The 10,084-nt window shown below is 35.3% G+C and overlaps 2 protein-coding genes across 4 annotated transcripts; one reads left to right on the forward strand and one right to left on the reverse strand.

Annotated features, from left to right (window-relative positions):
- Positions 1 to 534: 534 nt before the first annotated feature.
- On the forward strand, positions 535 to 4,166 carry LOC105177935 (elongator complex protein). Its single transcript, XM_011101247.3, has 9 exons — positions 535 to 799; positions 893 to 985; positions 1,107 to 1,273; positions 1,363 to 1,409; positions 1,881 to 1,950; positions 2,624 to 2,850; positions 2,987 to 3,076; positions 3,269 to 3,344; positions 3,488 to 4,166. Exons 1-9 carry the CDS (start codon positions 633 to 635, stop codon positions 3,667 to 3,669), a joined length of 1,119 nt encoding a protein of 372 aa, XP_011099549.1. The 5' UTR covers positions 535 to 632; the 3' UTR covers positions 3,670 to 4,166.
- Positions 4,167 to 6,059: 1,893 nt separating this feature from the next.
- LOC105177934 (uncharacterized) lies at positions 6,060 to 9,789 on the reverse strand. 3 transcript variants are annotated; one of them, XM_020698949.2, is made up of 10 exons: positions 9,436 to 9,789; positions 8,597 to 8,672; positions 8,002 to 8,086; positions 7,707 to 7,828; positions 7,541 to 7,565; positions 7,371 to 7,454; positions 7,243 to 7,272; positions 7,059 to 7,164; positions 6,893 to 6,957; positions 6,060 to 6,346 (listed from the first exon to the last, which is right to left on the reverse strand). In XM_020698949.2, the coding sequence occupies exons 2-9, from the start codon at positions 8,618 to 8,620 to the stop codon at positions 6,894 to 6,896; spliced, it is 540 nt and encodes a 179-aa protein (XP_020554608.1). In that variant the 5' UTR covers positions 8,621 to 8,672; positions 9,436 to 9,789; the 3' UTR covers positions 6,060 to 6,346; position 6,893. The 3 variants fall into 3 exon arrangements, with proteins under 3 accessions (XP_020554608.1, XP_020554607.1, XP_011099548.1); XM_020698948.2 differs by having other exon boundaries at positions 8,582 to 8,672; XM_011101246.3 differs by having other exon boundaries at positions 8,577 to 8,672; positions 9,436 to 9,788.
- Positions 9,790 to 10,084: the final 295 nt, after the last annotated feature.

Here is a 10,084-nt window from a genome sequence, read left to right on the forward strand (position 1 = left end):
ATGAAACCAGTGGAAGATGGATGGGCCTAGCTTTGACCAATATATCAATCTTGAACCGAGCTGACTTAACCCGATCCATAATGCATCTTGAGGTTTGTAGGTATTTACTTGTCCCTTTTCTTTTGAGTTTTGTCTATTAATCAGAATATTAGTTCATTTTACATTTATGGGCTTTAGCTTTTGGGTCCACGTATGATAAAAGCCCAGATGTTATATCGGTTTGATTTTTGTGTTATTTAAAAGCAGTCCGATAATTCTGAATTTATTTCGAAATATGATTAATTAAAGTTAATAAATTTCTTTTGTGCGAAGTTTTTGTCTTATTTTATCATAAATTATTTAATTATATTAATGTATAAATCAGATTGATGTAATTGGTCCAAATATATTAGTAGTTAACTAAAGTACTCCAACAAACTCAGTCATCTAGTAAGACTTGTTATTTTTCTCTATAGAGGTGGGAAAGTGGAAATAAACCTCTCCTAAGCATAAAACGCAATTTGTGATTTGCGCTTTTACTGAAAAATAAAATAGAAACCTCCATTTTAGCATGTAAAGACTCGAAATCCCAAGACCAGGGTTTTAGTTTCCAGCCAAGGCCAAAATCTACAGCCATCACATCGGCGGGAAAGATGGCGGAATGGATTTGCAGAACGCTGCGAGACGGCGGTTTGGAAGGGGAGCACGCCCCCGCTCTCACTATCAACGATACCATCAGCTGTCCCCTTGGCTCCTTTGTTTTTGATCACATCCTCTCCCAACTTTCTTCATTCATTTTCTGCCAAAAATCTCAATCAAAGTCAGCCTAAACCACGCTCTAAACTTCGTAATAGTCTTCTATCCTTTTTCGCATAATCTAATTCTGTAATTGTCTTTTTTCTGGTTTCGGCAGTGGCATTGTGTTGGTTGCGTTGTCCCGGAGTCCGTTATACTATGAACAATTGTTGAAGAGCAAAGGATTCGACGTTGTCACTTCAAGTACCTGGTTTGGGATTTGAACTACTTTTTCCTCTTCTTCACCCCCTAAAGTTTGAAAAGCTTGTGGGATGGTTTCTTTGGTTGTAATTCAGTTTTCCTGGTTTCGGGGATTTGGAAAATTTAAATAGGTTTAAGATTTTGGATTGTTGCACCGACCCGTTGGGCTGGAGAAGCAAGCTTGTGGATAGTGGGAGCATACGGAATCTCTCTTCTGGATCTTCACTAACTGTTAATATATGTAAAAATGTCAAGAACTTGGATGAGTTATTTTCATCAATTATTGAACTTGGGAAAGGTACTAGTACTGGTATAATCTACCAATTTGATGTTATGTACTAGGTAATATAAATAGTTGCTTTGTGATAACATATTGTAGTGCTGCAGAATTGTCTGGAGATGGAAAAGGGCGGTTTACGGTTGCCATAGACTCGGTAATTTGATTTTTGCTCTAGGAGCTTCCTTCTTTTTCTCGTATCATTATGTGAATGGAAATTCTGAGGTGTATATTGCCAACACCATGCTATGCTGAAATTTGCGAACATAAAATCCTTTTTTGTCTGATATCTCTATGGCACAGAAACATAAGGAACGCCTATATTCTAATAGTTATATCAAAAATAGGGCACACCGATCAAAATCTTAATCTTTAATGGAATTACTCATTCACTTCAAGTGATAATATTTTAATACTCCTACAGGAACAGAAAACTTGCTTATATGAACAGTGGGGGCAGCCTTACTGCTGCAAGATTTTCAATGATAGAATGTTTTGGCATCTTAAGATTTAACTACCAGGATATGCAGCAGTTGTTTGCTTGCAGAAATTTGACAATAGAGTAAACAGACAGAATCATTTGTCCACTAACCTATGCTCAATGCGCACACTTCTTGTTTTGTTTCAGGTTAGTTCACTGCTAAGACATACATCTGTATCGTCAGTTGCTGCGCTTTTAAGTAATCTTCGGAGTCATGGTATGTAAATTTGTTTTCTTGTAGTTATTTAGACAGATGATATTAATTTATGCTGGAATTAATGAGTTTTATGTCAGCCTTGTTACGTTCATAGCATGTCCAGTTAATGGTTAAACTTGGAGCATAGGAATAGTCAAAAAGCATTGTCTTATGTCTGTAACAATAGAAATATTTTTGTTGCACATGATCACGCTTCTTATGTATAGGGGTTTGAGTTGCATGGTTCAGAAGACTCATGGTGGTCCATTATATCTTTCTTCTTGTATCTCTTTTAATTGATCATAGGTTACTCAAAGAGGAGGAAAAAGGAAAAGGATCAGAGCTTTGTATCCTGAATTTTATCAATTCCACCTTGTTGGTGGTTTTCCTCGAGCTAACTATCTCATGAATCTTAGGTCCCTTGAAGAAACCCCAGATCCTAATTTTGGTAACCATACCATTGCCCACCACTGGTTATGTGGGGAATGCAATGTTGTCTTACCATTGACAACAAATTCTGGTAAACACAGAGAGGAAAGAGAAGAACTCCAGTGAAATAACTCAATGTAAAATTATACGATTGGTTCTGAATTGTTTTTTGTGTCAAATAAAATTGATTCCTGTTCGTGGCCTTGTGAATCTTCTTTAGGTTGATCCTAAGTGGATATGGATACTTCTTTTCTTTTGGTTGCAGATATAGTCTCTAGCTTGTTTTGGTTATTACATTTGGATATGCATGAGACCCGGGCTACTGCTGCTCTCGAGTATATGTCCTCTATGAAGGCTACTATAGAACCAATCATTCAATCGGTGGATGGACCCAGAGGAAACTCTGAGAACCTTTCTTTGATGGAACAAAATTTAAGAAGAGGAAAGTTCTGCGTGCGCGTGAAACGTAGAAACGGGCGTGTTAGAATGATGGTACTCCCTCCTCCCCCTAGTGTGACAAACCCAAATATTCTTGTATATATTTGATATGCCTATATTTTTTAGCTCATTCATGTTTGTACTTGTTTAACAATCAGGAGATCTTATATTATCCTATGTCTTTTATTAGTTTGAGGAGCTTTCTGTTGAGAAATCAGGCATCAAATTTACACCTCTGTCTTCTGAAGATGAAATGACTGCTCAAAGCCTTGTGCCTAAGGTAGGTTGATGGTATATCTTTGCTTAGAACTTCATAGGATTACTCCCTAGCTCTGTCTAATGCATGGCAAATTAGATACAAATACACAGTATGTAGATGTAGATGTAAATGCATAATTTCTCTCAAGCATGCAAATGAAGGATAAAAAATGAATAATGGATGTATGTAAGAAGTTGGTTCTTTTTTTGCCAGGTCCAGTTCAATTTACAGTTGTCCGAAAAGGAGCGAAATGACAGGGCAAAAGTTGTTCTTCCTTTTGAGCACCAGGGTATGTATGCATTTTAAGTCAAGTGTTTATATGTATCACATCTAATTTTCACAAAACTGGATGAGGTAGAATCTTTTCATTTTGTGGTAGTACTTAACTATGTTTGTCTAAGCTTTATGTTTGGCCGTGAATTTTGCTTTCAGGAAATGGCAAAACCATTCAAATCTATGATGGTCGAAAATCGCTCAATGATGACAAAGCTGAACCGCAACACACTTCGGTTCCGAAAGTGGACTCTAACAGAGGCGAGATCATATATTTTCGTGATTCAGATGATGAGATGCCTGACTCAGATGAAGACCCTGATGATGATCTGGACATATGATTCTCCAGGTTTCTTTTGCATTACAGAGATTGCAGGAGTAGCTTATTCAATGGAAATTGGACTGTCTGCTTGTCGGGCTATCAAATCCAGAACGTTTTAACTGAAGCAACAAGTTTGATGTAGGAATGCTCTGATCGACTGCTCGTTCAAATTCTTTCAACTACAGTAGTTCTCTGGAACACTTGGACACCATGCGACATGACCGTATGCTGAGTTTCAGGTCATCATTGTTTATCATTACCGTAAATCTGTAGTGTTTCCTCTCAAGAGAATTATAAACACTAGTTCATCAACCTATTGTAAGGTTTGGCTAAGCGTTAATGTCTTGTATGATTTATCATGTTAAATAACGTTGTATTACCTGTTCTACATATGATTAGATAGGCAGTCTTGAGTTTCTTATGTAATATGTCAACTTGGTTAAAATTTTCGAGCCGCAGACAATCAGCTCAAGTTGTTTACCAATCATGAATTCAAAGTATTTGTTGTAGCTAGAACGGCAACAGAGCAAATATGGCCTACTAATAGCTATTGAAAAATAAATGAGTTTGTCATTAATATCTATATTTTTTAACACTAAAATTTTAAATTTCACTAATTACTAAAAGACAATAAAGTGAAATATTACAAAAAAGAGAGAAAATCACAAATGTTGAAGAAATATGTGCAATTGATAATAACCGCATGATTACTAATGCCAAATTGCCTCATGTATGTATAGAGGTATTGAGAGTTTTAAATTAAGTAATGTTCACTTTCTACCTCAACTTAAGTAATATTTTCCTAATGAATTTTCATTATGGTAAATTATCTCATTCTTCTTTTGAATAATATTTGATAATTTCTTCAAATGTCAATTTTCAAATTTTAACAATGTTCGAGTCCAAACAAAACTAGAAATCAACTTTGAAAGGTGTCATAAATATTGTTTCTGAGGAAAAATTGGGATCTCATGAGATAATTTACCAAGATGGAGAAATATTAAAAATATCTAATTGGGCGGGTTTCAATTTCATTTTCGTCTAAAATGAAACGAAAAAATAACCATATAAAGTTAAAAAGACAAAAAAATGTATATTTTGTATTATTTGCTCTATTAGCCATATACATCATTTCTCTCCAATACTTTTATCATTTCTTGATAACACTGATGACATTTGAATTTAATATTTATATTTGAGGACATTGATAGTCATTTTTGTTTTATTAGATTGAATAGTTTAGAGTAAACTAAAAATACTTATTTTGATGCATATTTTATTAATAAAAATATTTTATTCTTATTAGATGAATACTTTTATTAATAAATTTTTTGAAAAATTTTATATACTAAAAATTATTTTAGTATAATATTAATTTATTTATTATCTAATACAAAATAAAAAAAATTAATTAATATGTAAAAATTATTTTTTTTCTTCTCAATCTATTGTGCTTGTACCAAATATTTATGCCCATTCCAATACCAAACGACTTAAAAAAACTTACTAAACTTTCCCCCAACTCTCGCTTCTTAGAACAAAACAAATCCTAGCCTAGAAAACTCTCACCCTCCCCCTACATATATATATATAGAATGAGATTTCCCAACCTAAGTAATGTTTTTCCATGTGATTTATTTCCATTTTAGAAATAATTTTTGATAACCAGTTCAACATCAATTTTCAAATCTTTGAAAATAGATATTTGAACAAGTTATCAAAAATTATTCGAAAGGAAAATTCAGTACTTCTTCAAAACGAAACTTCGTCAAGAAAACATTACTATGGTTGATAAAAAGACTTTACTCCTCCCTCACATACATATAGGATGAGTTTTCTCACAAAAGTAATGATTTCTCGATGTGGGATAATTAGATATTTCATGTAAACCTCAATCTTGGCAGATTATCTCATTAAGATCTCATTTCTTAGGTATAATTTTTCTATAAAACCTTCAAAGTCGATTCTCAATTCTGTTTGAACTCCAACATTATCAACATTCGGAAATTGACATTTGAAGGAATTAAAAAAAGTTATTCAAAAGAAAAATGAAATAATTCACCAAGAATAAAATCCCACTAAAATCTTTTACTTAAATTCAGAAATCTCTTCCTCCCTCTCACATATATTTACATATAATATAGGATGGCATTTCTCAATGTAAGTAATGTTTTTTCAACGTGTGATAATTAACAACACAATCAACATTGTCAAAATTTAAAATTGATATTTGAACAAGTTATCAAAGATAGTTCAAATGAAAAGTACAAGAATTTATGGGTAAACAACTCATTATCCCTTACATATATATAGGATGAGATTTCTTAATTTAGTAATGGTTTTTTCCCTGTGTGCGATAATTAGTCATATTCCAACACATTAACAAGTCTTGCTGCAGTGCACAATCTGTTCTCAATGTTGAAAGGTTTAGCGGATGTCCTGCATTACCCCATTTGAATCCGACCAGAGTCTAACGTAAGTTCTATCATTTACAATGATAGCAACAGCTGCAATAAAACAGAGATGTCTATCTGAGGATTGAAAGAATGTTGCCCTGCGGCCAAAAATGAATTTTGACATATAATTTCCTGTATACAATTCAGACTATTTGAAACAATGAGAAGAAAAATGGAAGTTGGTGATGATCTTGCTCTCTTGACTCCTCAGTATGCATCCCAAGTCCATGATTTTTAACCCTGAGGATAAAACAGGATGTGAGAACCAAAACATCCAACACTCCAACATCGATTTTCTTCAAAACTAGAAAGAGCAACCTTGGCAGGAATTCTTCAGATAAAGTGGCAAATAACAATGCGATTAGCAAAAGGATAGACTGCTTGCCACATTCCATGTTAGTGACGTTTGAACGTATATTTCGCAGTCGGTAAATATGTTGCAACACTGAGGAAAAACTATTCATTACGGCCAAGACTGAAATCTCATTACATATTTATATTTGTTTTCATCCATATTCGCTGTTTCCTGATCTTTTAATCAATAACCACCGCATGCAGCAATAGTTCATCGAATTGATTGCTATTTCCATCAAGAAGAAATTATGTCTTAGTTCCTATAACAAAGAAATTCTATGGTTCGTCGTCTGATCTGTGTGTCATAGGTTTCCACTTTCCAGCCGAACATGTTTTACCGTATCCAAATATTACCACTGATTTTGTGGTTCGCAAGTAATGTATAGTAAAACTCACCCTACCAACAACAATACGGAACAATGCATAAAGTACCTCAAGACAAGATGACAAGTCCGAGATATATTGCTGCGCAGAGAAATATGAAGGATATCATTCCCCTGCAAGAAGGTTTCACCGGTAAGTACAACTGCGAGCAGACTATGTGCGACCTTTAAAACCTTGAACATAGTCTGGGATTGAAGGGTTCATATATGCATACCAAATGACTCCCCATCCGACACCATTACAAGGGCAGGGGCAAAGTTCTGCAAACTTCTCTGCGTCACTGGAGTGAACCCTTCGAGATATCAAATCATCGTATATATCTGCATCATAAGATATAATCATATCACGCCTGCTATAAAGTGACTTTCTTCACTTTGTAATGAAGGTGGAGTTCGTACCATAGACTGAAAACAAACTATTCATAACACCTGTCATTCAGACAACATTGCATAAGCAACATGAAAAGAATCTAATGAAATGAAGCTTCATAGTACAGAAGTAAAAGCATATAAGGACAAGCCTGTACCAATGAAGAGAATAAGGTAGCGAAGAATACGGGCTTTGGTTGTTTCTTGCAAAACCCAGATGACAGCAATAAAAATTACAAATCCTGGAAAGAACATTATGGGAGAAATTAAGATCTTGAACTGTTAAAAGTTTTACTGCATGTCAAGTGCGAGAGTGATAATAACTTACCGATACAAAGGCCTCGGAGTGTCCACTGTTGAACATCAAAGGAAGTTAAGAAGATAAGACATAAAAAATAACATATAACTCCAGACCATTCCGAGTTGTACTCCGTACATGCTCCATATGTGAAAATGCAATACTAAATACAGGAACTATTTTCTTGTATTCTTACATTTTTTGCAATGAAGAGGACAATAAGAAGGGAAAGTATTAGACAACCGGCAGCAATCCTTGAGGTGAGAAGATTTGTAGATGCAAGTATGAGAGCCATACCCCAAAATGATGAACCGAGATCTGTAATAGGAACCGGAATTATAAATCAACATGTAATCTCAGAGACAAGATCAGAAACGAAGAGGATGAAGAAGGGGCACGGCAATTAAGATTGTTACTTGAGGGAAACTAGAGAATGAGAAGGAAGCAACATGCTAAGAAAGAAGGAAATTTTTGAAGAAATAGATTATTACATCCAGCCGGCAAGATCAACCAATACACACCACCACGTGTTTGAGTCATGCCACCTTCATCAGCATGCACTTGCATGCCCTCTACCTACATGTACCAGGAGATCAGACTCATAAGAATAGAGCTTAATAAACAAGAACAGTCACAACGGCATGTTCGGGTTAAATGGATTATATGTTACTTGAAAGATGTATGTTCCAATGAGGCCCAAGTTTTTTTGAACAAGAATTCTCTAGTGTCAAGTAAATAGAGCTCATAATGAGTCACTCTGAAGCAACTGCAATATGTAACTTTCAAAAAACACTCTCTGAGACAATTTAGGACGTCAAAGTCATATTCCGTTGATTACTTACCTAGATGACCAAACAGGTACACAGCAAATCCGTATTTATTATATGTGAAAACTTACAGTATTCGCATTTTACATGAACATAACCAATATCCGACGAAACAAATTTAAGACAATATAAAGTCAGTCGAGGAATTAAATACACGACAAGTATACTTGAACTTCAACATATCAGAAGAAGGCTTTAAGCCCATTTACAGAAAAAATATCAAGCAAAAATCTTTCTACCTCACCACATGTAAGCTTACAAGCGATTGCATGGCTTGCTTCATGAAGAAACACAGTGATGAGCTTAAAAGGCGTCAGTAGAAATGTCCTCCATAACTGTCAGTCATCACATAATTAAATCAGTTAAAAAGAGAAAATTTGAGGAGCTATTTCACAAAAAATAGCTCACTAAAATATGCAAAACATGATGGATGTCTTAAAGTTAACAGTTGATACATTATACTTAACAGGACTCGGCCAAAAGAAGAATCTCCCACTACCGTATACTTGAGACCTCCGATCCGAAACCAGAACTATGTTTTGTAACATTTTTTCAAGAAAAATGCGGAGATCTCTAAACTAACTTGATTGAACAGTTTAAGCACAGCCTCATTTCTATAAAAGCCTATCTTTGACGAGCTTTCGTCTGGCAAATGCAGATCAAGAAAAGAGTAGGTTGTGGCCTCCTACTTTACATTCTTGTTTCTAATTTAACCAAGCTAAAATTGGAGCTAAGTATATGCATTTGAACTACTTTCAAGCATGGTTTACTTCGTCAGCATTGACATCAATTTAAATCAATATGAATGTCAAAACAGGCTCAGTTCACCAATACAGTGCTAATTTTACTGAGACACCGCCCAGTTTCCTCTGCCTAAGATTAGCTGCCTTCCCCCTTAAGACAAGTGGAAGAACCCACTGAAATGTAAGACAAAGCTGCACAAACTACAAAAGGAGCAAGCAAAATCTCAAGTGCAGAATACATACATTTGCATAAAGCCCTCTAATTTAACTGAATCTGCAGCAAAAACTAACACGAACACACAAGAAACTGCTCTAAGAGGACCAGACAAGACCACACAAAGGAGCAAAGACTTACAGCTAAAATGACAACAGTGAAGATGCCAATGGTGGCAAGAAACACTACTTGTTCATGCTGACAACAGTTCTTCAGCTCCCAGTTCGGATTCATCCCTCCAAAAATAGAAAAGAAGAAAAGAAATCCCAAAGAAGCAGTCGGAAAATCTAGAATCTTGAACGAAGAGAAAGAACTATGAAGCTAGGAATTCAAGAATCAAGAACCCAAATGGAAAAGATAAAAAAGAAAAAAAAATGTATATTTTTCCTCTGAATTCAAGACCTTATAAGCTGTTTGAAAAGTTCGGGATTACGAGGAAGCAAGCAGAGCTGGTGTCCTAACGGGCACGACGCGGTTATGGTATGGTATTGATTGCTGCCGAATCAGTTAATCTGTAGCAGAATCAAACTGACCTTTGTCGTCTACTGTAGACTTTTTGGTCCGTCAGTCAGTGTCTTTTCCGTTAAAAAAAAGTAAAAAAGGCCGGTTCCTTGTTCATGTTCTTCGCCTGATACGGGCTTTAGTATCATTTTGGGCCTTTACTCCAAACCCTACATAAGCCCAAGTTTTGTACCCTTCATTAGTGGGCTGGCCCATATTGCCACAATGGACAAAATTAGGCTTGTGATTCTTTGTTTTGGAGGCTGTGGAAATTCAAAGGTATGCAAAT

This window comes from Sesamum indicum, linkage group LG9 (genome assembly GCF_026168435.1).
Source record: "Sesamum indicum cultivar Baizhima isolate 11 linkage group LG9, ASM2616843v1, whole genome shotgun sequence".
Taxonomy (NCBI): Eukaryota; Viridiplantae; Streptophyta; class Magnoliopsida; order Lamiales; family Pedaliaceae; genus Sesamum; species Sesamum indicum.